Source organism: Rana temporaria, chromosome 2 (genome assembly GCF_905171775.1).
Source record: "Rana temporaria chromosome 2, aRanTem1.1, whole genome shotgun sequence".
NCBI classification, from domain to species: domain Eukaryota; kingdom Metazoa; phylum Chordata; class Amphibia; order Anura; family Ranidae; genus Rana; species Rana temporaria.
Genome location: NC_053490.1, coordinates 469,601,445 through 469,629,291, shown reverse-complemented (window position 1 = coordinate 469,629,291; position 27,847 = coordinate 469,601,445). Strand labels below are relative to the sequence as shown.

Sequence of the window (27,847 nt, the reverse complement as noted above, 5' to 3'; positions counted from 1 at the left end):
TGTTTTGGTTCTGCACTCTATGCATTTTATATGGTCTTACTGAATAAGTCAATACTACCATTTCATACTTTGGGTATGTAATGGACCGGTGATCTGCCAATATGGTTCCGGCTAACGTGAAAGTTCCAGCGCAGGCGCAATCTGATCTGCCGATATGGTTCTGGCTAACGAAAAAGTTCCTTTAAGGACTGCGCAGGCGCAAACTTGCCGACAAAAATCTCCGAGCCTCGGCCGGCATCCAGGGCGACGTGGATTTCGAGGAAAGTGGCCAGTCGGCCTCTCGCTCCGCCTCCTGGCTCTTTTTTTAATATTCTCCAATCCACGGGGATGTTAAAGAATGAGCATGGGCGAGGTTCGGAGATTTCCGTCGACAAGTTTGCGCCTGCGCAGTCCTTGAAGGAACTTTCATGTTAGGGGAACTTTAAGGACAAGTCACCGGCACAAGACTGTATAGAAAGACCAAATCAATTGTCTTAATAAATAAGTCAATACTATCCCTTTGGTCTTTGGGTGTGTAACTGACCTCCGGCCATTAAAGCGGGGGTTCACCCTATCGACCAAAAAAAAAATATTTTTTTTCTTTTACCTTAAAATCAGGCATTGTAGCGCGAGCTACAGTATGCCTGTCCCGAATTTTTTACCCCCGTACTCACCTTGTAGTCGTCCATCGAAGATACCGGGGAATGGGCGTGCCTATGGAGACGGAGGATGATTGACGGCCGGCTCTGGCGCGTCACGCTTCTCCGGAAATAGCCGAAATAGGCTTGGTCTTCACGACGCGTGCGCATAGCCTGTGCGCAGGCGCCGTGAAGAGCCGAGACCTACTCCGGCTGTCTTCGGGGAGAGTGACGTGCCAGGGCCGGCCGTCAATCATCCTCCCTCTCCATAGGCACGCCCATTCCCCGCGGGAGCCGAAATCTACGATGTCGGATTACAAGGTGAGTACGGGGTTAAAAAAAATCGGGACAGGCATACTGTAGCTCGCGCTACAATGCCTGTCTCGATGGTAAAATGTGTCGTGGGGGGGGTGAACTACCGCTTTAAAGTGTAAAGAAAGACAATCTCCTTTTTATGCTTTCAATATTCTATGGGAAACCAAAAGGGAGAGTGAGAAAGTTTTTTACATACATAAAGCAGAAATCAATGAAGCTTAAACTCATATAGATATAGGTAACCTATGCTCAGAGGCAGATTTTTTTTTCTTGAACAAAACAGAACAATCCCAGAAAACTACTCACAAGCATCTTAGGAACGTGATCTACTGTGATGGCGGCATAATCCTGGTACTGCAGTCTGATTGTGCTGTTTAGGTTTGGAGGATGGACTACACAAAAAAAAGGCAAATATATACAAATAAGAACATACCATTAGTAGTCGGACATATGTCAATGCTTAATATATTTCTCCTATAGCATTAGAGCAGAAACTGGATGCCGAGCAGAGACTCCACATTCATCTAAAGAGGTGCAAAATGAGGCAACGCCACTTCACTGAGCACTTGTGTGGATAAAGATAATCACCATTTCTGCACTGTGCTGGATCGATTACTCTTCAGATTCCAGGTAAGTGTCTATATTAGGTTAAAGGCGTTGTAAACCCTTGTGTTTTTTCACCTTAACGCATCCTATGCATTAAGGTGGGGGTGGGGCAGAATCCTCCCGTCTGTGTCAATAGACGCAGCAGCAGGACATGTAGCGCGCCCGCACAGGTGTTCCGAAGGAGAGTGCTTCTCCAACGGGGGACTCGAGAAGAGGAGGATCCACGAGTGCCACTGAGGGACCCCAGGAGAGGAGGATCGGGGCCACTCTGTGCATAAAAAACTGCACAGAGGAAGTATGACATGTTTATTATTGAAAAAAAAAAAAAAAACAAGGGTTTAGTAACCTTTTAAGGCTCCATGCACACAGAAGCTTAAAAAAAAAAAAAAGCTATAAAAAAACGCCAGTAGCTTTGCAGGAAGCCTTTCAAAATGTTTTGTGTTTTTGCAATATCCTTTATTAGCGTTTTTTAGTGTAGCGTTTTTTTTTCCCAATGGATAAAAACCGCTGGCGTTTGCGTTTTTGAGCGTTTATTAGCGTTTTTCGGCGTTTGCGTTTCCCCCCTGCCGAAAAACTGAATTTTGAACGCAAATTTCGGGCGTTCAGAAAAAAGGCAATAAACTCCAAAGCTCATTAACACTAAAAAACGCCCATAGGCTAACATAGAGTTCAGTTTATGGGCTTTTTAAAAAAAACGCCAAAACGCCAATAAACTGCAGTTTATCAGCTTCTGTGTGCATGTAGCCTTAATGAAAAGGATATGCTCTCCCACCCATCCTTCTGACCAAATGTGTTACTCATATTACAGACCTCAGATTGAGGCAAACTACCTTCTTGCATGGACCTGTCCAGAACGAGCAGCCTGTACCCATCTAAAACAATACTTACATATATAGCCAAGCCTGGTGCATGTGTGCTGGTTAGAATGTCCACTGCAGAATGAACACAGGCAAAGGGCAACTAGCAGGTCATACTGCCTGTTGTTTACATAAAGGGGTGGGGCAGGGGATATTACTTCTTACAAGCAATGTATAGTCCTTTCAGCTACTTTTTTTGTTCAGTATTTTGCCAATTAACAGCTTACACATCTAATGAAGTTGTAATATATGTTTAACATTACAGGATCTACTGGTAGTTACTGTCATAATCACATTCAGGGTCCATGCACACTGGGCATAAAAAATACTGCTTATACAGGCTTTGATTTTTTTTTTTTTGTCAGCCTGTAAATGCAGGCCTGTTATGCCACATACACGATCGGACATTCCGACAACAAAACTGTGGATTGCATACACACAAATGTTGTCGGACATTCCAAATGTCAAGAACGCGGTCATGTACAACACTACGACAAGCCGAGAAAAATGAAGTTCAACGATTCCAAACATGCGTAGGATTTTTGTGCGTCGCAATTGGCTACAGTCGATCGTTATTTTCCGACAACTTTTGTTTTTGGAAAAATTGAGAACCATCTCTCAAACATTTATTGTCGGAAATTCTGACAGAAAATGTCCGATGGTGCATACACACCATCGGATTTTCCGACAACAAGCTCACTTCGAACATTTTCTGTCAGAAATTCCGACCGTGTGTACGTGGCACTAATCTATTTGTCCATGCACAGGCATATTTGCAGAGAGGAGTTTTCAGGCAGAATAAAACATCAGAATTGTGTTTCTGAGAGTCGTTTGAGCAGAAAAAACACTTGACACCCATAAACATGGCGTTTAAGAGTGTTCAGTGAAAAAAGGAAAAGAGAGGTGCTAGGGTATAAATGGCCAGCAGAGGGAGTGTTAAGCATACCTCTGCTCCTTCATTGGTATGGTATTGGTATTGGTTTTAAGCTGGGTACACACTAGTTTTTTTTGTGCAACCCAGCTGGTTGCATGAAAAAAACCTGACAGCTCCGGTCGAAGAAACTGTAATAACCATGCAAGCTTTGTTCAGCGATCTCCCCCGCGGAGCTGTTGTGTTCTGACAGGGGGACGTCCCCCCACCAGAACACTACGATCCACGTTGTCTGACATTGGCTGCGAGCGATAGCTAATAGAGAGTCGGTCGAATGCTAGTTTTTCGGCATGCACGTCTGACAGAAGCCGGCCAACCAGCCAGCTTCTTTCAGACAGACTGACGTACAAACGGGCCGATCGTCAGCCAGGTTTTTTTTTAACCAGCCGGTGTCTCCGGACATTTGGCTCGTGTGTACGGGGGCTACAGTTTCAAAAGACAGTAGTGGAAGCAAACATTTTCAAAGTGTGATTTAATGGTTAAAAATGTATCCATGTATACTTTGCATTTATAGATGTATGTGAACTATATTTATTCATTACAAATTCAGGCTGTTTCCAGCCTTGTAGTGCTACAAATTGGTTGTGCTTTATGCTCGCTTGCATAAGTCGGCCAACCCATTGACAACACCCCCTATGTGCCACTTATGTTATCTTAGCAGTTGTTAAGCAGGAAGGTGAAGTAAGGATGAGTCAAACAAAGGTCTTTCTTCTGAGAGATGGAATTTCTTTTGAAGATGACAGAGTGTGTATATACCAGTCCAGCAGAGGATTTCTAAACATCTCACCTACAGGCTTTGTGGCTCAATCAATTGTCACCGATACAATAGTATTATATTCAAAGGGTTGGGGGGACATTGTAGGGGAGGGCTGTGTTTAGGAAAGGCCAAGTGAAATAAAAATGTAACTTTAAGGTGAACTTGTCAGGGCCCATTCAAACTCTGTTGTGTTAACTTGCATTGCATTTAGGCAGCCAAATGTGCTTTCAATGCAGAACAAGCATCTTTTGACAACACAGTGCACCATAACACACAGCAATGCATTACGCTGCATTGTAGTAGTGGGCTGCAATGCATGTGTACTGGAACGGTGTTACCATTGGTGTGTCACTGAATCACACCTTTTACCATGTGCTAGTACATTAGTATGTTGCAGTGTCATTCATTTAGGAGTTCAAAAGTCCACAGAGCACAGCACTTTAAAGCAAATACATTTTTAGCAAAGCATTCATTTCACAACGTATGAAAGTAATAATTATATAGGAAAGACATTGCCGTAACAAAACGCACCTGATTTCTTTGTGCTTCCTTTCTCCTTGTTAGGAGAGCCATCTTTCACATAGGGTGGCAGTCTACTCCCCATGAAGTCCCGCAGCATTTCACATGAACGCAGCTGGCATCCTCCTTCTATCCGGTTAGCCAAGTCCTTCAAGAGACCAGCTAAGGTGCTGCCTGCACTAGTAGGACCTAAACACTAAACACAGATGCACATAACATGTTAAACAACAAACCCATACAGTTTGAGATTTAGACACAGTTAGAAAGTTTTTTCCAATTTTTATATTCAGAAGAAACATAAAAATAAAAACTTCACTGTGAAAAAAACAGCTGAATCTGGCAACAATGAGAAATATAGCTGTAAATGTTATTAGCTGAGCGGACTCACAAGACTGATGCAATGTTCTCATGACACACCTGTCTGCCCTAACTAAATGAGCCACTAACCTTAAAAGCGGAGTTCCACCCAAAAGTGGAATTTCCGCTCTCTTGTCTCCTCCCCCCCTCCGGTGACACATTTGGCACCTTTCGGGGGGGGGGGGGGGGGATGGGGAGCGGACACCGGTCTTTGGCAGGTATCCTGTCCCCACTTCCGAGAATCCGGGTCGCAGACGAATTACGTCACAGCTTGACTCCCTCCTCCTTCCCCCGTTGCCGGGCCAGTAGGAGAGTGCAGCGGTGCCTCGCACATGGACCCGGCTACACTGCCGGGTTCCCTTACCTGCAATGGCGGCGGCAGCAACTGACAGCTGATGGAAACAGTAGCTACAGTGCCGACATCGCTGGACTCCAGGACAAGTAAGGGTAAGAGTCCTATTATTAAAAGTAAGGATGAGCTCTGGCGTGTTCGCATAGAACACGTGCAGAGCCCGCCAGGAAGTGTGCACGGCACAGTGCTAATCACAGCCAGAGAAACATTGTCCCGATGCTCGGCTGCAGGGATCGTGAAATGTATCTCTGGCTGTTATTAGCGCAGCGCCGTGCACACTTCCTGGCGGGCTCTGCACGTGTTCTATGCGAACACGCCAGAGCTCATCCTTAATTAAAAGTCAGCAGCTGTGGTATGTGTAGCTGCTGACTTAATTTTTCAGGGGTGGGCAGGCCTCCTCTTTAAACAAGCATGCATCCTGAGAGATTCGTAATCTTTTCTGTATACCTGTTCTAGGTATGGCTCACTAGGTTGTGCGAATGGAGAATGACAGCCCAGAATTTTGTGCCGGAAAAAAAAAAAACATTTGCAGTGGCAGCTCCAATATGTCTATCCTCTCAGTTTCTCTTTAATTCAACAGATGACCCGGCATGATGCCTTTGTATGCAGCAACATGTGTCCGGTTTGCTGGGAGTGTGAACTAGGATCTCATATCACCTAGAATTGCTGCTACAGGGTGAAAGCCCATTCCATCACTTTTCCATTTATCTATAAGGGCAGTCCAAAGGTCTTTATACACAATGAAGAATAGCAAAGAGGTGTGGTTTTTACCAGTAATTGTTGGCGAGGAATGCCTCTTCTCAGGTCCACATTTTCCTTCGCACCATCATGTAGAAGTGCAGGCATCAGGTCTTGCAGATAGTCTGCCCAGGATCTTTACACAGGACAAAGAGAAATAGTGCAATGTTACAAATCAGCAAGGTGACATGCCATGTTTTTTTTTGTAGGTTAACATTTTTGTTATGGCAATACATAAAGACCCCATCAATAATGGAGATAGGATAACTATCTGCAAGAGAATGCAGTGTATATACAGGATTGTGCCTGCAATTTAAGAGTTTGGAGCCTGTGGTCCTTCAGAGTGGTCCCTGCCAGAGGCGCAACTAGAACCTTTAGGGCAACGGCACAACAAAAACATGAAGAGCCATCCCCCCCTCCATTCTGAGCCCCAGGCTTCCAGTTATGGGAGGGCACACATCCAGAACTCTCTGTGACTGCGTTTTTCATACACAGCTGATCAGAGAGGACGGTAAAGGGGCAATCAACTGATCACATGTAAACAGACTTAGTGTGGGAGGAAAGGACTGCCGATAAACATGTAAAACCATCATTCCATACATAATGTTTGCATGAACAACACTTCATGTGTCTGCAGGTTTCCCACAGAAATAAGCCCCAAAAAAGTATTATATGTCTTCAAAATAGACATTTCAGGAGCCTTGAGAAGCAAATAAAACATTTACAAATTTGATTGTGGGGAACATGGCGATAAAGTCTTGCAATGTCTAAAAATCTGAAATATTATGCAAGGTACACACCAAGTACATTATTTTCTCAGTACAATATCCCCCTTTATGTAGTAGGTCATGTCACAAGGAACACTGCCTTGCTTAGCAGAGGCCATCTTAGCCTTTTACCATGCTGAATACACAATATGGTAAATACAGCTGACAGTAAAAAAAAGGGGCAAAACCCAAGTATCCTCATACATAGTCACATTTCAGCTTTGTTGGGACTTCTATACAAAGGTTTTTTTTTTGGTCTAGCGCATGGTACTATGTTTTTATTTTGTTTTTTAATTCAAGTTTACATACCATTCCTTGCATCTAAAAAATACTTACATGTTCTGATAGGTGCTGATAGTCACATGCGTGGAATGTGAGGAGCCTGCAGGCGTGTCGGCCTCATGAACCACCCCTCTGGGAAAATACAACATGTCACCTTCCTAAGAGGAGAAACTGCTTTAGCGCTAAACCAACTATTTTGTGTACAGACCAATTCCAACTAGTCTGGAGATATTCAGAAAGGCCATTACCTTTAATATGAAATCATGAGTGGGTGTTTTGACCTTGTCCACAGGGGCCACATCATATTCTCTAGCCAGGGGAACAATGGGCTCATAGAGCCGCCAGTGCTTCTCACCCTCCACTTGGAGGATAAAAACCTGGGAAGACAAATGGGGACATTTATCAAGTAAATTAGTGACACAATTACGAAAGTATCATAAATCAATCCTGCAGCGCTCGCACCTTGTGCTCTCAGTGCACAAGTTTGTATAGAAAAAAAAAAGATAACATTTTTAGCAATAAAACCAAAAACTCACTCTATAGCCAGCAACATAATTCTTCTAAAGTGTAGTAGCTTTGCTGCCTCAATGTTTATAGTGCAGTACACGCAATATGAAAGTGTGTATCAAATGACAGATGCGAAACAAACAGGAGCAGGAAAAGGGCACTTTTAAGCTGGACACAATCGTCTGAGTCCAAAGATAAAAACGCTGAATTGCTTACAAAGGTGACATTGCGGGCTCTAGAGCAGTCCCCATGTATGGGACGTCACCACCTCCTTGTTCTCTGCAATACATACAATTGCACTAATTACAATAGTAGGCTAGTTTAATCTAGAAAAGTCTATGCTACAGTTTTTCTGCATTTTGCATCCCCTAGACCTGGGTGGGCAGCCCACTGAGGCAGAACTGCACTGATCTAAAAAATAATTAGCATTGACTATATATATATATATATATATAACACAGTCTTTTATTCCAAACAGACTCACAATGAAATTTGTCAATCACAGAGCTACCTTATACAGTAGTAGCAGAGGGAGGAATTTATAAATGAAGCTGAACCTTATAGTAGAACTAATAAATGTCCCCCATGTGTATACAGTATACCTTCTATCAAAACAAAATGCAGTATATTCTTGTGGTAGAGGACTAGAAGAAGAAATGTTTTAGCCAGCAATGCTACCGACATAGCTGGGCTCATTATAATTGTACAGAAAAAATATGAACTTTACAGTGTAATGGTGTTAGTAATCTAATGACACCTATAACAAACTGAAACTAGCGAATATCCCCCATAAGGATGCAACCAATGAATTCAAGTTACGGTAATTTTACAGAGATACACAATTTCAAGAGGAATAAAGAGAATTTTTGTACTTACAGTAAAATCCTTTTCTGTGTTCACTGAAGAAAACAGCGAAGATCTGGAACCACTGGGTTATACTGCCACCTGCAGGAATTGGACACTAGGTACAGACACAAAAAACAGCCTAGGTGCAGCTCATGCTGGTGTCCAACCCTCTCCCGATGGAAATGGGGTGCTTTTTCCCCCCATCCTTTATGATTTAAATTTTCTTTTTTTTTTTTATATGATTGGTGAATTCTTCAATCAACTGCAGGATAATTGACAAGCTGGATATTATAGATTCTTATAGCCTCCCCAAACCAGCAGGTTTGGTTGCAACTATTCCGTCTTCAAAACAGCCTGATCCTTGGGCAGATGAGGCAGAGTTGCCCTGATCTCTCAATGGGATCAGTACATTCTACTACTACATGGTTTTTCCCCACTGAAACTTCTGCTGCTCACGAAAGGGGAAAAGGGAATTCCAGCTGGAATTCTGAGGTCCCAACTCCTGAGGCTAGGCAAACAAATAGCCATGTTACCAGCAGGCAAATAGCAGAGGGCACCCCTAAAGTGTTCTTTTTTTTGTGATTGTATCCAGCATCCTACTCCTGTAGGTGGCAGTATTACCCAGCGGTTCCTTATTCAATATATTCACTGTGTCCTGCCTTCCATTTTGAAAGATATAGGTTTCATTTTGGAGGAAAGAAAATCTGAGGATTTTTTAAAATGATCCTTTTATTTTTCACTTCACAAGACTTCATTAAAACATCTCTAATGGCTTCTTTTTTGCTTTTTGATAAATCAGCAAAGTCAAGCAAAGTAAAAAAATCTTTTTTTTTTTTAAAGCTTGATAAATACGCGTGTTAGATCCGTGTAGTTCCATTTAATAATTTACTTCTGCACTTTTAAACACTGCAAGTTAAAATGCAACTAATTGTATTAAATGTTCTAGTCCCAATCTGTAAATACATCTAACATTTACTAAAAAGGTAAAGATGAAATGCTACTTCTGTCGTCAAACATTTGGATAAAGTTTAACTGGATTATAAAAGTGTGTTTTGTGAAAAGCTGTGCCATTTCCACCATGCCAAGATGTACATAGAGCTGCTAGGTTATGCTGCCACCTAGTGCAAACTGGAAAGACTACCATAAAACATGAAATAGGTACAGATGGGAGTCCCAGCACAGTATGGGGGAGATTTACTAAAACTGGAGTGTATAAAATCTGGTGCAGCTCTGGATAGAAACCAATCAGCTTCCAGGTTTTATTGGCAAAGCTTAACTGAATAAGCTGAAGTTAAAAACAGACTGGTTGCCATGCACAGCTGCACCAGTTTTAGTAAATCTACTCCTATGCCTCCTTTTACTTCCCCAGAGATGTGAGAAGTGATGGTCCATGGCAGAACTGCTCCAGTTTTAGTAAATCTACTCCTATGCCTCCTTTTACTTCCCCAGAGATGTGAGAAGTGATGGTCCATGGCAGAACTGCTCCAGTTTTAGTAAATCTACTCCTATGCCTCCTTTTACTTCCCCAGAGATGTGAGAAGTGATGGTCCATGGCAGAACTGCTCCAGTTTTAGTAAATCTACTCCTATGCCTCCTTTTACTTCCCCAGAGATGTGAGAAGTGATGGTCCATGGCAGAACTGCTCAGAAGTTTAAGAGCACAGAGATGCTTTCTCATAGGTCTCCTGCACTCCGTCATAGAATACAATACCAAGCAAAGTATGGAGAAGTTTTCCTGAGCTCTGTCCTGAGCCCCGTAACTTACTTTAACCACTTCCTGCCCGGCCTATAGCAGAATGACAGCCGGGCGGTGGTTTAGTTATCCTGACTGGGTATCATATGACGTCCAGCAGAATAACAGCCGTTGCACGTCCATGGAGGCACGCATTGCGGCGATCGGTGGTGCGGTATGTCACCAATCTCGGTAAAGAGGCCCTTTACCACGTGATAAGCCATGTTCAATCACGGCTGATTATGATGTAAATAGGAAAAGCCGTTGATCGGCTTTTCCTCACTCGCGTCTGACAGATACGATTAGAGGAGAGCCGATCGGCGGCTATCCTGACAGGAGGGGTCTGTGCTGTTTATCAATGCACCCCCCCCCCTCGGACGTCCGCCTAGGACCACCAGGATGCCACCAGGACCCCCAGGGATGGCCACCACACTGGACCACCAGGGATATGCCAATCAGTGCCCAGGCAGCTGCCAATCAGTGGCAGTGATTAGTCACAAAAAAAAAAAGAAAAAAAAAAAAACTAGATCAATGTTTAATCTTTGTCAGTGCTAGTATTAGTGTTTGGGTCAAAAGTCATGGTCAGTATGTTTTGGGCAGGATTTAAAAAAAAAATGAAAAAATTTGTATCAGTGTTTTTTTAGGTGGAAGAAAAAAAAAGAAAAAAAAACAGAAATGCGCACTATTGTTTCTGGGCTGTACTACAGGTATAAACATCATAAACATATGTGGTATCGCTGCAATTGTCAGGAACAGGAGACTTATTTTTGGGTTGTTCTAGGTGGTAGGTTATGATAGTAGCAAGAAATATACAGCTAAATTACAATTTATTTATTTTTGTTTTACTATTTTGGCCCAGAATTTCTTTGATACCATTTACCACCAGAAAAAAAAAAGTCTGATTTGTCCTGAAAAAAAAACAAGGTATAATCTACCTGGATACCCAAGGTACTGTAGTTGCAATGATAGGTACAGTTTTACCAACATATGTCAAAGTAGCAAAATTGTGTTCAGGCATTAACATTTGTTTTACCCTCCATCACTAAAGGGTTAAAAATACTGCAAAAAGAGCCAATTGGAGTGTAGCTGATTTTTTCCTATCTTCAATGAAGAGTGGACATGGACTATGCCAGGTATCCGCAATTAGCGGACCTCCAGCTGTTGCAAAACTACAAATACCATCATGCCTCTGCCTCTGGGTGTCCTGCTTGTGGCTGTCAGAGTCTTGCTATGCCTCATGGGATTCGTAGTTCTGCAAAAGCTGGAGGTCTGCTAATTTCATATCCCTGGACTATGCTGTCCAGAACCCAGGTTGTCCATGTACAGGGATCTGTGAGCACCTCTCTCATCTTTGCTGTGGATCATTATCAGACAGAACCTTTCACATTTCTGTGGAAACCGTGGCAATACGACCCGCAATGCGCCTCTGCAGAGGCGCATTGCGTACGGTATCAACCCTTTTTCGGCCACTAGCGGGGGTTAATACCGCACTACTAGCGGCCGAATCCCGTGGCAATTCCGACGGTATAGCGCTGCTATTTTTAGCGGCGCTATACTGCCACCGCACCTCCACTGCCCCGTGTGAAAGGGGCCTAAGTGTTTAGGTGGTCAAACTTTCCTCATTTACGCACACTTGATGTAAAAGACAAATTGTTACAATATTTAGACTTCCTTCCACTGCTAAAGAATGTTGTGATACTTAGCAGTCAGCCCAGATTTTTTCCTCTTTTCTTTTGAAGGCTGTGGCTTCAGCAGAGCAGAGAGAATTCTCTGCATAGAAAGATCGGGAAATACTTTGTCAAGATCACAATGGGGAAAAAAATTGCGATAACTTACTCTGTCTTTGTATGCTTCCACGAGTCTGACTGCTGCATCCAACAGAAGATGAAACAGGACAATGAGACTCAGAAATACACTAAACCAGCAAGATGTAGGCAAACAAATACATCATTTTAATGTCTGTCCCACCTCCATCATGTGCCTTTCTAGCCGGGAGCACTGTTAGAAACCTTGCTAAAAAATCAATCACATACAATACACTACATGAAACAGCTTACCTCTACATCATCATGGTGAGCAGGCAGACCCTGAGAACCTGATGGTGTGATATACACATTAGATCCAACGAGTGTACCAAAGAAACATTCTAGCTTCTCCATGATCTGCCACAGCTTGTCCTGTACAGAGAGAAAGCAATATTTTTTAAAAAATCTTTTAAAACGACAGAGGTTTTTTACCTTATATAATCATCTGATCTGTCCCCGAACCTTGCACCAATGGCATCCACATGAATGTAGAAGGCTTTTATCAAAGATTACACTCCCAGTGCCACACAATATAGGGAAAGCCTCACCAGCTTTAACTCTGCTTTATCCAAACCTAAAGAAATGCTTTGGATAGGTGGTGGTAAAAGGAGGCATTCCAAGGGTGGTACCGCCACCAATTCAAGTGAATAGGGCCAAGTGACAAACATGAGCTTCACGTGGGGTTGCAGCATTGTGGTTTTTTTTTTTTTAAATTAACCAGTTCCTGACCAGCTCACGCAGATATACTGCAGCAGAATGGCTCTCCTGGGCAAAATCCCATACATATACGGCTTTGCCCAGAAGAGCCACCAGAGGCACAGCGCAATTGTCAGTTAAAGCGACACAGTACCATATTACAAAAAATGGCCCAGTCATTGAGCAGCCAAATGTTCCGGGGCTGAAGTGTTTAAAACAAGCAGTGTGGTACTCATGTTTTACACACTTGTCAATGAAAAGGGTTAAAACAAAACAAGCAGTGTGGGGTGACATATTGCCTGTCAAGCCCTTACAGATGAAATGTGAATGGTTCCATTTAGATGACGGTTTGGCGGGTTCAACACTCGGTTCACACCAATGCTTTTTATTGGTGCTTTTTACAGGAACGCACTAAAGTCCATTTAACATAGCTTCCTATGGGACATGTACACATTTATGCTTTTTTCAGCCGCTGTATTTTTGGAAAGGGTCAGGGACTTTTTTTAAAAGCAAAACTATGCTTTTTTTGGTTCTATAGACTCCAATGGAGAAAAGCATGTAGTGCGTATTTGCCACGATTTGTGTTTTTTTAATCTGCCCAACAAATTGTCCAAAAATAAATAAACTATATAAAACACAAAAAAAGCTAATCGTGGTAAAATCATGTGTGCCATAATTCAAAACACAAAGCAAAATGCACTTTAGAACACATCAATCGCAAACTGCATAGTTGTGAACCGAGCCTTAAATTTTAAATAACAAACATGTCATACTAGCCTCCGCTACAACAGAGTGGCCTCGGTCCTCCTCCATAGTGGAGCTGGTGGCTCCTCCCCGCATTGAGCGTCCATGTTGGAGAAGCACTCTCCTCGCTGGACACCCATGCGGGCGCGCTTGAGTCCCACAACCGTGTCCAGTCAACAGAAGGCAGGACTCTGCGCTGCCCCCAGGCGCCATGTCATTGGATTTAGTTGACAGCAGCGGGAGACAATGGCTGCACTGCTATCAATCAGTCAGGACACGAGACACCAGCTAAAGATGGTGTGCTCGTTCCCGGACTGAGGATGACATCGGTCAGGTAAGTAAAGCGGGGGGGGGGGGGGGGGGTATGGCTTTTCATCTTAATGCATATAAACAAAAAAAAAGCGACAATTTTGAAAAAAAATAATTATAATAGATATCCCCAAAAAAAAATTTTAAGAAACAAATTTCTTCATTAGTTTAGGCCAATATATATTCGTTTACATATTTTTGGTAAAAAAAAAAAACACTCAAGCGTATACTGATTGGTTTGCGCAAAAGTTATAGCATCTACAAACTAGGAGAAAGATTTATGGCATTTTTTTTTACTAGTAATGGCTGCGATTTTTAGCGGTACTGCGACATACAGATCGGACACATTTTTGGGACCATTGACAATTATACAGCAATTAGTGCTATATAAATATGCACAGATTACTGTGTAAATGTCACTGCCAGGGAATGGGTTAACACTAGGGGGCGATCAAGGGGTTAACTGTATGTGGACAGGGCTGACTAGGAGGGGAGACATATCACTGTACCTACTTACTAGGAACAAACGACGTGTCTCCTCTCCTCTGACAGCACAGGGTTTACACACAAATCCCCGTGCTGGTGCTCTTGCACACGATCCCGTGTGGCTTGCGGCGATCGCCGGCCAAGCACATCGGGTCCCTCGCCGTACTTGTTCTTTCTATATATGTAATAATCATCACCAAGAACTTCCTGCTGCAATTCCCAAATCTGTTACGGTTTTCTTCTGAGTTTTGATATCCCTGACTACCATTGAAAATAAAGTAAGACAACTAGAAGAAAGGGGAAAAACCTCATAATGGCCACAGCAGGGGTGAAGAACCAAAAACTCCAGAACAGATATCTTTCTGATACAGTATATAAGAAACAGTCAGGGGTTTAACGCTCCAGCATTAAATATCAGTTTTAGGTAAAAAGAGAACCTGTCATAAAAAAAACTACCTCCTGCCATACCTAAACCTTTCTTATATAGTCTGCTACTGCAGTATCGGAAAAAAATAGGATTTTTTGTACTCACCGTAAAATCCTTTTCTCTGAAGTCCATGGACGGACACAGCTCCTTAAATCTTGACAAGTGGGTTATGTTCCCTGTTTACAGGAGAGGACTAGGCAGAAACATGTTAAATAGTTAAATACATGTTACATTAACAGAGTTGAACAGCCCCGCCCAGGGGGCGGTCCCTCCAGACATAACCCTCCTCACTGCAGCATGCAGCCTCAGTTCGTAACAAGCAGTACAAACCTAAAAAGGAGGGGTGGGTGCTGTGTCCGTCCATGGACTTCAGAGAAAAGGATTTTACGGTGAGTACAAAAAATCCTATTTTCTCTTATCGTCCATGGACGGACACAGCTCCTTAAATCTTGACAAGTGGGACGTCCCCAAGCAGTGTCAAAAAACGAGGGGTGGGAAATATATCAGTAAAAACTATTTTTAACTTCACCCCAAAACAAGCAGAGCTCCTCAACGGAGGAGGTGCAACTTTAAACAGCCGCCGGCAAAAACTAGCGGCTGAAAAAAACATCATAAGATGCACTCACAGCAACCATGTAAATTCTGGAAAAAGCGTGAACGGACGAGCAAATCGCCGCCTCGCACACCTGCGAGACCGACGCATGATGTCGGAAAAAAAAAAAAACCCCAGGAAGCACCAATTGCCCTGGTCGAAAGTGCCATGACCGGAAAGGGGGGCCCGCCCCTGAGGAGCATAGGCCTGTATGACGGCCTGCCTGATCCACCGTGAAATGGTGGTCGACGAGACCACCAGGCCCTTTTGTGGACCAGACACCGACACAAAAGAGAGTCAGAAGCTCCGAAATGGAGCTGTAGTAGGCTGGTATACCCGCAAAGCGCATACCATGCCTAAAGTATGAAAGGCCGAAACCTCCTTCGGAAGAAGGGAAGGTCGCGGGCGCACCATCACCTAATCCTTATAGGGGATCAAGCATGGCGGCTTGCAAGACAAGACCGCCAACTCAGAAACCCCTCTAACAGAGGTAAAGGCCACTAAAGGGGCCACCTTCTGAGATAGTGTCAAGAGAAAATCTCTCTGTTTCCAAAAGGAAGGTTCCTGAAGAACCGAGAGCACCAGAGTCAAGACTCATGGAGGAAGAGATGGGCCAAGAGGGGAAAGTATATGACAAACCCCTTGCACACAAAAAAAGGGGACCCACCAGGGAACGGGCCGCAAAAAGGCCACTAAAAGAACACAGCCAAGGCTGAAATCTGCCCCCAAACGGTGCTTTAAGCAATTTTTATATCCAATCCAAGCTTTAAAAACAGCAGGACCCTGGACACCGAGAGTACGCCCGTGGACGTCACTCCATCCCTTCGCACCAAGAGAGGTGCGACGGTAGATCCTTCGGAAGAAGACTACGGTGCCCTGTTGAGATGACCGAGTCAGACAGACCCTGGTCACCTAAAGTCTGGCTTCCAATAACCATGTTGAGCAAGTCAGTGACTGTACAACAGGAGGAAGTATGGGACCTTGAGACAGGAACCTCCTGCCCTGGCAATCGCCAGGGTGCCTCCGCTACCAGGCACCCGATATCAGCGTACCAAGGACGCCGAGGTCAATCTGGAGCGATTAGAATCATCGGGATCTCCTCAGCATCCACTCTGTGGAGCGGCCGAGGAAGCAACTACCATGGAGGAATGGCTAAAAATCACCGATACAGACAACACAGGGCCACCAGCGCGACTGACGCGTCTGTACAAGATCACTAGACCTGGCCACTAACTTTGACACCCTTGCGGCGGAGACAAGCTGCCAGGAGATCCATGCCATGTGAGGCTCACCTCCTGCAAGGGAGCCGAAACACCCCAAGCACAAAGACCAGTCGCCCTGGTCCAGCATCTGGCGACTCCAGTAGTCCGCCTGCCGGCATACCTGATGGTAGACTGAAGCCACGGCCGTGGCGTTGTCCGGCTGAAACCAGATCGGTCGACCACAAGGAGAAGCATAGCCCGATCGCCTAAACTAGTAGGACAATGAACAGTAGACAGCACCTGGTATTCCCAGGCGGTCTCCCACCAGGCACTAGCCAGGCCCGACCCTGGGTAGCTACCGAGACCAGACACATTCAAGGAGGTGTGGTCATAGGTCCACGCAAGTCCAGCGACTCAGGGCCGACTGGACCCCCCAGTTTTGTGAACCTCCAGGTTCACAACCCGTGAGCTGGCATCCGTTGTAAACACTGACCACTGGAAGGAAGGAACAACTTCCCGGACCGAAGAGTCGGGAATCTCTGTCACCAACTCAGAGAGACTCTGACTAGGTGGCGCACAGGAATCTAATGATTTCAGAGACAAGAGATTTTTACCACCTGGACAGTAGTTCCCCTGGAAAACCAGGGCGTGGAACTGGGCATACAGTACCACCTTGAAGGAGGCTACCCACAGACCCCGAACCAGCAGGCGCCTGGAGAGAAGACCGATTGCGTGATGCCAATACCTTCACCGCAGACTGAAGAGTCTGCAATTTCTCCAGGGGAAGAAGGACCTTTGCCACTGAGGAGTCTGGATCAACACTAGATACTCCAACGCTGAGTCGGAACCTAGCATGCCCATGATTTGAACCCTGGGTCGCACACATGGAGGGCAGGCTTGCTGCCACTGAGCTACACTTTCTGGCCTAAATGTTTAACATCCACCCGAATCTTCGGAGGGTCTGAATGGGAATAACCCATCCACTAGGTCGGAGACAGAAGCTGCTCTCAGAAGAAAGTCGTCCAAGTAGCCAATGAGGCAAAGCCTCGCTGTCCCAACAAAATTCAAATAAGTGCGAGCTCCTGGCTGAAAACCCATGGTGCTGACGCCAGATCAAAAGGGAGGGCCACAGGCTGACAGAGACCCTTCTCTCATCACGAAGCACAGAAAAAAACACTGTGACATGTGCAAAACGGGACATGCATGTAGACGTCCCTGATGTCCGAGGACGTCAGGACATCCCCCGGATGAAGCGCAGCTACCACCGAACAAATGGATTCCATGCGGAACTACCCGACGTTCACAAAGGTATTTAGGGCCTGACGCCCATAGAAAACCCCAAAACTCTCGTCCTACAGGAAAGGTAAAATTACCTCGCAGCTTAGCAAATCCCACACTGCCCAAGGCAGACCGACGGGCCGGGAGAGGAAGACACAAGGACAGAACTTTGTTCTGTGGGTAGGAGGAAACCCTATCTAGTACTCCGAAGAGACCTCCTCGCAGACCCACCAGTCGGAGAGCAGGGAGGTTTCACTGAATTGTGAACCTGCAAGCCGCCCCTCCCACCTAGAGACAGGGAGGCAAGGCTATATACATTGGCAGGATTTGGGTGCCGGCGTGATCGGCTTATGCACCCAGGGACAGATTAGTCCCCCAGCTGGGCCTTTGACGGCCTGGGAGGGTTGCCCCTAAATAATACACACACATAGTGTGTATGTATATTATGTAGGTGTATGCACACGTCTTTGGAGAAAACCGGAGTACCCGGAGGAAACCCACGCAGACACAGGGAGCGACAATGCAAGCTCCAGGCAGATTGGCGTCAGTGTGTAGATTCGAACCAATGACTCTTTTGCTGCCAAGTAATGGAGTTAAGCACTACACCACCGTGTGCATAAAAACATTCTGAAACAGACACCCTGGATAACAAGGGCGCAGCATTCAATGAAGCATCACAGACCTATATGAGGCCCTGGACCAGCTGGTCCGCTAGGCTAATAATAACCTCAGGAGAGAGTCGGTGCTCCTCCACTGTCTGGTGCAAAATGCTCACTCTGTGAGTTGTATACAGCACTAGGGGTCAGGACTACTCCAGGATGGCCGCCGAGCGTTCAGAACGCGGCCACAGGAAAATGGCCGGCACAATGTAAGCTGTGCCATAGCGCGGCTACGACAAAATGGGCGCCAATGGGAGTTTTCAATGTAATTGAAAAACCTCCCAAAAAATGGCGCCAGCGTCGACTGAGACCCCAGTGTAGTGGCCACAATAGGCCCGCAAGCCAGACCCCAGCATGGTAAACATGGAACGGGTCAGTACTTCGGATCTTCTATCAGTCAGATCCATACAAGCAGGGGTTCCCGCCCGGCGGTGAGGGACTACAAAAGCCCTCAGCGGCTTTTCTCATTCCGCATCTCAGAAATTATCAAAGAAGGGCACAGAAGGAAAAAACCTACACAGCGGTCTGATTTGTGTGATCCAAAAAAGACCGAGCCCTCGGCGGAAACCCAGCTGCACTATGCAGCTTAGGAGAGTCCCTTGCAGCAGTAAAAAGCGCACCCATAAATGCCTTATTCTGCTTTTTTTTTTAACTAGGTACCTGGTCCATGGCTCCATAACAGAGCATTCCCCAGGGGATAACGGGGGAAGGGGGCACTCTTTTACCGCCCGCCCGCAGTCCACCCCCACCCTGGCACAAACTGTGTCCAGGACTAACAATAAAAACTCTGTGGGAATCCCAGGTGCCAACACCTGCTGCCACAACCAGCATGTGGGGAAGGACCCAGATACTGACTCCAATATTTACATAGTGTGTATTATAATATGCACACCTGTCCATACAAATAGACAAAAGCTCCTAGAGCCCTATTCAGGGCCTCTCACCCACTTGCTGCGCTGACCAGGAGTAACCAGGGGACTCCCTCAGGAGGAGACTGCACAGCGCTGCCTGTGAGGAAAAGAACCGTGAGGTAACTTTTGCAGGGACCTGTGTTTAAACAGGAAAAGCCTCATAGGGCTGTTTTATTTAAGGACAAGTCACAGATACAGCATAAAAAGCAAAACCGTTACAGGTGTCACCAATCAGTCAGCGTCTGCTGAAATATAATCATAAACATCTGTGCTCATCACAGGACTTTTTACCTCACAGGAAAGCCCAATACAAAAAAGAAAAAACACAGGCCAGATAACACAGTCCCCTCAGGAAGGCCCCCTCCCCCCTGACAGCAGCAATGTTAGCAATGCAGCAAGGGAAAGGAGCAGGGAAGTAAGGGGAAGGGACCCCCGAACCCCAGGAATGCCCAGCCGTACCAACCCACCGAAGCAGGAGGGACTGTACTTACCCGTCCAAGCGAGGACTCGCTGACGCATTCCTGACAGAACTACAACCGAAATGGAGGTAGCTGTCGGCCCGGTCCACTGTGAGTGAGACAACACCACAGCCCAGTCATATGTGGACCTCGGAGCAAAGCTCACCGGCCACCCCAGGAGTCATGGGGTATGGCGTGGCAGACCAAGCCTCTTTGCAAAGGTGTGCCCACGCTTGCTGGTCAGACTGAGTAGACTACAAGGATCTATATTATCCAGCCTGTCTCTCAGCCGACAGTTGAAAGAAGATTCTTCAAGAAAAAGTAAAGTAAAATAAAATAAAATTTCTCCTCAGGGCGCTGGGCCCAAAGGGAGCCATACGTCCTTCTCCTTTGCTAGGCAGAACGAAACTGAGGCTGCATGCTGCAGTGAGGAGGGTTATGTCTGGAGGGACCGCCCCCTGGGCGGGGCTGTTCAACTCTGTTAATGTAACATGTATTTAACTATTTAACATGTTTCTGCCTAGTCCTCTCCTGTAAACAGGGAACATAACCCACTTGTCAAGATTTAAGGAGCTGTGTCCGTCCATGGACGATAAGAGAAAGAATAATTGCGCTAAACCCAAACGTGCACTAGTGATTAAACTAATAACCAAGTGTGTGTGTAAAACCACTGTGTCCGTGTCTAACACACAAACTCAGTGGAATCAGGGGGCCAGATGGCCTCTCTGCTAGCAATAATATATATGAACCAAGTGGTCAATAACATAAATGATTGTGAACCATAGCCACAATAATTGTTAAAGAAATTAACAAAACATATAATAATATATTAATATAAAGTCCATATAGTCCAAAATAATTTTTAGAAGATAAGTTGTAGGTCCATATAGCAAATGAAGACACCCGTGAAGATTCCAGAAATGTAGTAATCAAACACCAAACGTGAATCCTCCACCAATCGTGCAGCTGCTTACCAGAACTCTGGGTCCTGCCGGACCACTATCAGCATATTTCTCAACCAAAGATTTAAGGCAGCAGTAAGTCCTCCACTTGTACTAGAACCAATCCGTACTCAACGATGGACATAGAAAGTAAGACAGAGCTCCACATGGCATAAAATCCGATTGATTTATTAAAATAATAGTAAAACTATGTACATACAACTCACAATTCAGTTGAAAAAAGACAGCAATTGGCCTGTAACGCCGGCCGGTCGTATCAGGAACCAAAGAGCCACTCGTTGGAGTAATGCAAGGGATGGCGTCCACACGTCACTCACTCCACCCGACGCGTTTCGTGACAAGATCACTTCGTCTCGGGGTACGAGTGGCGTGGGACGCCACCCCTTTATATAAAGACACAATAGTAGTCAAACAATCAATTAATTTCACTAACCAAGCCTCGCTCCGGGATCCGCACGTGCACCGGAAGTGTATCAATCTCCATCCGGGTCACTGAGTTCACCGGAAGTCAATACTCATAGGTTGCTCAGTATCTCCACCTAAAGGGGCGGACACTTGCGGTGTATATGATGTCCACCGTAGCGGGGCGTGGTAGGAACACCCAGAAGGCGGGACAATGAATGTCACTGCTCAGGGTTTGTTTATTAAACAATGTAGTTCCACATACTGAATGGCAGAATAGAAATCTTACACAAGATCACAGTATGTGTTACTGGGCCGTATCCAAAACTTACCCAGCAAAAAAACATATAAAAATACATATAAATTATTAAAATAAAGATAAAAATTAGCTATCAAACTAAATCGTGACGCCGTAGACCCCGTCCTAAGTTGTTCGCGCATGCGCCCAACCAGTCACCACCATGTGATTGCGTTCCACATAGAACGGCTCACGTCTTAGATCTTAGTACAGCAAGATACCCCCCTCCCTCTGGGCCAATGACAGAGAAAGCCAATGATATTAGGTGTACGGCTGCTGTGGATTGAGCCTGACAGCGCTGAATACAAAGACTCAGTGCGTCTGTGCAAGTCCTTAGATTAAAACCACATCCTATGTCCAAATGACATGACATAGAGTAACTTTACATCGATCATATATTAAATCCATATGTATATATATATTAATAAATTAATTAGTGAAAATTAGATCATGTACTATTGTGTAAGTGACTACACTGCAAAAAAGAATTATATAAAAAATATATATAAAAAAATTAGTTAATTAATGAAGATTTTAAATTTGTTTATTTATATGAATAAATCCTATCTAATTTATAAAAAGCCACACTAGCCACGGTGTTTGTGGATGAAAATAATAGTGAGAATTGAATCATTTCTATTATGTGAGAGACCACACTAAAAGGTGCCATATGTTGGCACACGATTAGTGATTGTATCTCAGTGAATACACACTTAGTCCCCAATATGGGGGTGTTCAGGTGGTGAAACCAAAACATAAAAATATATATGTAAAAATAAAAATTACAATTATGTGAATATAGATTGTTTTATAATCGATGTAAAAATGCAGTTGTTAGGCAGGAGTGCCCTAACGTTTTATGGCCAATCCCAACAGCCATCTAAGCTAGTAAATTATTCCATCTAAACAGACAATAGATTGCCCTCAAATGAAAAAAATTTTTTTTTTTTTTTTTTATAAACCATGAATTAAGCATTATTTATGAATGCGTTAATATCTGTATCCACGTTGAGGCCATGAGGGAGATAAGTCCTCAATCTGTGGATCCATGCCATTTCAGTTTTGGAAATTTCCCTAATTAGAGAACTTCCCCTCCAGTTCGGCTTATATTTGTCAATGCCCACAAACAAAGTTCCTTCAGGGTTTCTATGATGAACCAGATCGTAATGTCTTGAAACCGAATGGTTTGGAAAGCCACTTCTTATTTTGGCTATATGTTCATTCAATCTGATTTTAAGTTCTCTTTTAGTCCTCCCCACATACTGTAACCCACATGGACATTGAAGCAAGTAAATCACCCCTTTACTGGAGCAGGTGATAAATGGTTTTACTTCATGGGTTCGTCCAGTACTGGTGGAGGAAAAATGAGAGATCTTACGATCTTGACATTTGTTTAGAAGGCACACTTGGCAATTCTTACACCTGTGATAACCCGTGAGGTTTTGCCAAAAAACTCGTGTTTCATTAGGAGGGTCCTGTACACTTGGGGCCACACTGGCTCCCAAGGATGAGGCTCCTCGAAATATCACAGATGGTCTTACTGGCAACACAGGTGCAAGTACAAGATCACTTTGCAATATATGCCAGTGCTTCCTGATCAGATGTTTGATATTTTGATGTTGTACTGAGAAGGTAGTTATGAATGGCAGAGAGAAGTTATTTCTCTCTTGTTTGGTTTGAACCTTTAACAAGGATTCCCTATTAGTATCTCGGGCAGATTGTACCGCCCGGTCCAATGTCAAAGGATCATAACCCTTCTCTAGGAACTTGTTTGATAAAACAGCAGCCTGAACATCAAAAACGTCAACATCTGTACAGTTGCGTCTGATCCTGGTATATTGTCCTTGAGGGACTGCCTTCAACCATGGACCATAATGGCAACTGTCCAGAGGAATGAACGAGTTCCTATCAGTCGGTTTGAAAAATGTACTGGTGACAAACTTATTGTCCACTATGCCAATATTCAAATCCAAAAAATTCACCAAAGTCTGACTTGCAGAAAAAGTGAATCTAATGCCTCTAGAATTGTCATTGAGGGAACTCATGAACAGATCTAAGTCATCTCTCTCTCCATCCCATAGGAGGAGGACGTCGTCGATATACCTAACCCAGAGTGTTACCTCAGGTCTTCGGCAATCATCGACGGCGTCCTCCTCCCACTTGGCCATGAAAAGATTAGCCAGGCTGGGGGCATATTTAGCCCCCATAGCCACTCCCCTATCCTGGCGAAAAAAACAATTGTCGAACCAAAAATAGTTATGACTTGCTGCAAATTGAAGCAGGGTCATGATGAACTCGATCTGTTCCGAGGCCAGAGTTGAGTCTCTGGTCAGATAAAATCTCACAGCCTCAAGGCCAAGATCGTGGGGAATTATGGTGTACAGGGATGTCACATCGGCTGTGACCATCCACACACCTTCCCTAGGGGATAATCCCGACAGCAGATTAATCACCTGCTTTGTGTCTCCAATAAAGGACGGTATCTTGCGCACCAGAGGCTGCAAGTAAAAATCAATGTACTTGCCCACCCGGGACGTGATGGAATCAATCCCACTGACAATGGGACGTCCCGGGGGGCAAGTTTGATTCTTATGGATTTTCGGGAGATAGTATATTACCGGTGTGCGAGGCGCCACCGGCACCAGGAATAGACTCTCCTTTTTATTTAAAATCCCTTTCTGGAGGCCCTGATCTACCAGGACCTCCAGGTCTCGTTTATACTTAACGACTGGGTCACGGCTTAGAGGGGTGTAGGTGGCATCGTCGTCCACGATGCGATGCATCTCTGCAACATAATCGCATCTATCTAGGACGACGATGCCACCCCCCTTATCTGCCGGCCTGATGACAAGTGATTTGTTGGAACACAACAAATCTAATCCTGTCTCGAGAGCTTTGTTCAATCTAGCCTTCTTAAACTTCATTTTATCCAAGTCCTTAAGTACAACGTCCCTGAAGACCCTAATGCTAGCAGGTAGGGTCCCGGGATTGAACAAAGAGGCGTTGGACAAATTAGAATGCCTATATTCTGAAGCACACTGAGGCCCCTCATTAATAGGATTCGTTAAGAAGTGTCTCCTAATACTCAATTTTCTAGAGAACTTATGAACATCCATAAAGGTTTGAAATTTGCTCAGATTTCTCGGAGGTGCAAACTTCAAACCCTTATCTAACAGCTCTTTTTCAGAATCTGTGAGTGTTTGTTGGCTTAGATTGTAGATGCCAACTCCTACACTCTTCTTCTCTTTGGATGCTTGGGCTCTCCTCCCCCCTCTGGTCCCTCTCTTGGTTCTGTAGGCCATGCTGGGCCGTGATGGCTCCTGGGAAAACCCCAATTATAGGGAGAGCGGGATGGAGGAGGCCCCTGTATATTTTCGGGTCTGAGATACCCATAGCCCCTATCCTGTGATCCAAACCCAGGTGGGGGAAAGCATCTTTCCCAATTATTATATGGAGCATCCCTGGGTCCAAGCCCATAGGGCCCCATAGGGTCTAATAAAGGGAAGAAGCGATTCTGTGTTGGGATATTAAAGTCATAGGTACTATCTCTTCTACCCTGAGGGTTAAATTCCATTTGTGTGGAATTTCTAAACGAGGTTGTTTGGTCTCGACCTACTGGAGAGTCAGTCCTATAATGTTGGAATTGAGACTCCGATCTATGACCTTTAAACTTCTGTCTGACTCTGGTAGGAGTATTGGACTGAACCGTGTCCTTTTTCGAGTTTTTAACCTTAACCCTAGGTTTCTGTTGGACCTGGGAAGATGTTGAGGTGCTAGGTTGGTCCATCCTATGGTTTGAAACCAGTGTACGCTGTGAGGGCACAAGAGGGGCAACAGAAACTTGCGGAGTCGTATCCATTGTCTCCCTATCCTCAGCATCTGTGGCAATTTTTTTTCTGCCATTTAAATACCAACTTCGACTGATAGTCCTCTAAGTCGCGGTTGTATTTCTTTCTTCTGGTAAGCAGCTGCACGATTGGTGGAGGATTCACGTTTGGTGTTTGATTACTACATTTCTGGAATCTTCACAGGTGTCTTCATTTGCTATATGGACCTACAACTTATCTTCTAAAAATTATTTTGGACTATATGGACTTTATATTAATATATTATTATATGTTTTGTTAATTTCTTTAACAATTATTGTGGCTATGGTTCACAATCATTTATGTTATTGACCACTTGGTTCATATATATTATTGCTAGCAGAGAGGCCATCTGGCCCCCTGATTCCACTGAGTTTGTGTGTTAGACACGGACACAGTGGTTTTACACACACACTTGGTTATTAGTTTAATCACTAGTGCACGTTTGGGTTTAGCGCAATTATTCTTTTTTCCGTTATTTCTTTGTTTATACACAATCTAATTGCTGCTTATTAATCCCAATTATTTACCTTAGCGCAGTTGTTCCCAAACCTTTTTTCCTTATTATCTGTATACCTTCAATTGCAGCTTGGTTTGGTGACTTTTTATAAGGTCACCATGGATATTTTTGACTTTCGTTCAAAGAGGGTAGTCAATACAGTGGGGGTGTTTGATTCCACCCCATTACCCACCACTTCTGAAGTAAGTGGGCTCTTCATGAGATTGAAAAATCTTATGACAGCAGAAATACATACCCAGTGGGACGTTGTTTTTTTGGAAACGTATGTCAAGAGTGGGATGGTTCCTAGGAGCCTACGGTGGGAGGTCAGTCCTCAGACAGACGAATCTGATTTGATCGGTTGGGCCAAATATTTCAATGATGCTGGCACTTCCTTCTTGCGCTTTCTAGCGGAGAGGAAGAGAGACAAACTGATCAAGTTAGACTCTGAGATTAAATTGGTTAAGGAATCATTGATTCCTCACAAAAAGGAGGAGGAATATCAGGATTACTCCGCCAACCTCCAAAAAAATCTCGAAAAAGAGGAGAAAGACCAAAAAGTGAAGAAGAAAAAGAAATACAACCGCGACTTAGAGGACTATCAGTCGAAGTTGGTATTTAAATGGCAGAAAAAAATTGCCACAGATGCTGAGGATAGGGAGACAATGGATACGACTCCGCAAGTTTCTGTTGCCCCTCTTGTGCCCTCACAGCGTACACTGGTTTCAAACCATAGGATGGACCAACCTAGCACCTCAACATCTTCCCAGGTCCAACAGAAACCTAGGGTTAAGGTTAAAAACTCGAAAAAGGACACGGTTCAGTCCAATACTCCTACCAGAGTCAGACAGAAGTTTAAAGGTCATAGATCGGAGTCTCAATTCCAACATTATAGGACTGACTCTCCAGTAGGTCGAGACCAAACAACCTCGTTTAGAAATTCCACACAAATGGAATTTAACCCTCAGGGTAGAAGAGATAGTACCTATGACTTTAATATCCCAACACAGAATCGCTTCTTCCCTTTATTAGACCCTATGGGGCCCTATGGGCTTGGACCCAGGGATGCTCCATATAATAATTGGGAAAGATGCTTTCCCCCACCTGGGTTTGGATCACAGGATAGGGGCTATGGGTATCTCAGACCCGAAAATATACAGGGGCCTCCTCCATCCCGCTCTCCCTATAATTGGGGTTTTCCCAGGAGCCATCACGGCCCAGCATGGCCTACAGAACCAAGAGAGGGACCAGAGGGGGGAGGAGAGCCCAAGCATCCAAAGAGAAGAAGAGTGTAGGAGTTGGCATCTACAATCTAAGCCAACAAACACTCACAGATTCTGAAAAAGAGCTGTTAGATAAGGGTTTGAAGTTTGCACCTCCGAGAAATCTGAGCAAATTTCAAACCTTTATGGATGTTCATAAGTTCTCTAGAAAATTGAGTATTAGGAGACACTTCTTAACGAATCCTATTAATGAGGGGCCTCAGTGTGCTTCAGAATATAGGCATTCTAATTTGTCCAACGCCTCTTTGTTCAATCCCGGGACCCTACCTGCTAGCATTAGGGTCTTCAGGGACGTTGTACTTAAGGACTTGGATAAAATGAAGTTTAAGAAGGCTAGATTGAACAAAGCTCTCGAGACAGGATTAGATTTGTTGTGTTCCAACAAATCACTTGTCATCAGGCCGGCAGATAAGGGGGGTGGCATCGTCGTCCTAGATAGATGCGATTATGTTGCAGAGATGCATCGCATCGTGGACGACGATGCCACCTACACCCCTCTAAGCCGTGACCCAGTCGTTAAGTATAAACGAGACCTGGAGGTCCTGGTAGATCAGGGCCTCCAGAAAGGGATTTTAAATAAAAAGGAGAGTCTATTCCTGGTGCCGGTGGCGCCTCGCACACCGGTAATATACTATCTCCCGAAAATCCATAAGAATCAAAACTTGCCCCCCGGGACGTCCCATTGTCAGTGGGATTGATTCCATCACGTCCCGGGTGGGCAAGTACATTGATTTTTACTTGCAGCCTCTGGTGCGCAAGATACCGTCCTTTATTGGAGACACAAAGCA

The 27,847-nt window shown here is 44.6% G+C and overlaps 1 protein-coding gene across 1 annotated transcript in view; it reads right to left on the bottom strand.

Annotated features, from left to right (window-relative positions):
* The window catches only part of RIOX2 (ribosomal oxygenase 2), a 43,967-nt gene that overhangs the window by 5,933 nt on the left and 10,187 nt on the right, over positions 1-27,847 (bottom strand). Inside the window, exons 3-8 of the mRNA XM_040338715.1 lie at positions 12,240-12,359; positions 7,347-7,475; positions 7,153-7,256; positions 6,083-6,185; positions 4,615-4,798; positions 1,239-1,324 (exon numbers count right to left, since the gene is read on the bottom strand). Coding sequence (XP_040194649.1) covers positions 1,239-1,324; positions 4,615-4,798; positions 6,083-6,185; positions 7,153-7,256; positions 7,347-7,475; positions 12,240-12,359 — 726 coding nt within the window. The remainder of the gene's footprint in view (positions 1-1,238; positions 1,325-4,614; positions 4,799-6,082; positions 6,186-7,152; positions 7,257-7,346; positions 7,476-12,239; positions 12,360-27,847) is intronic.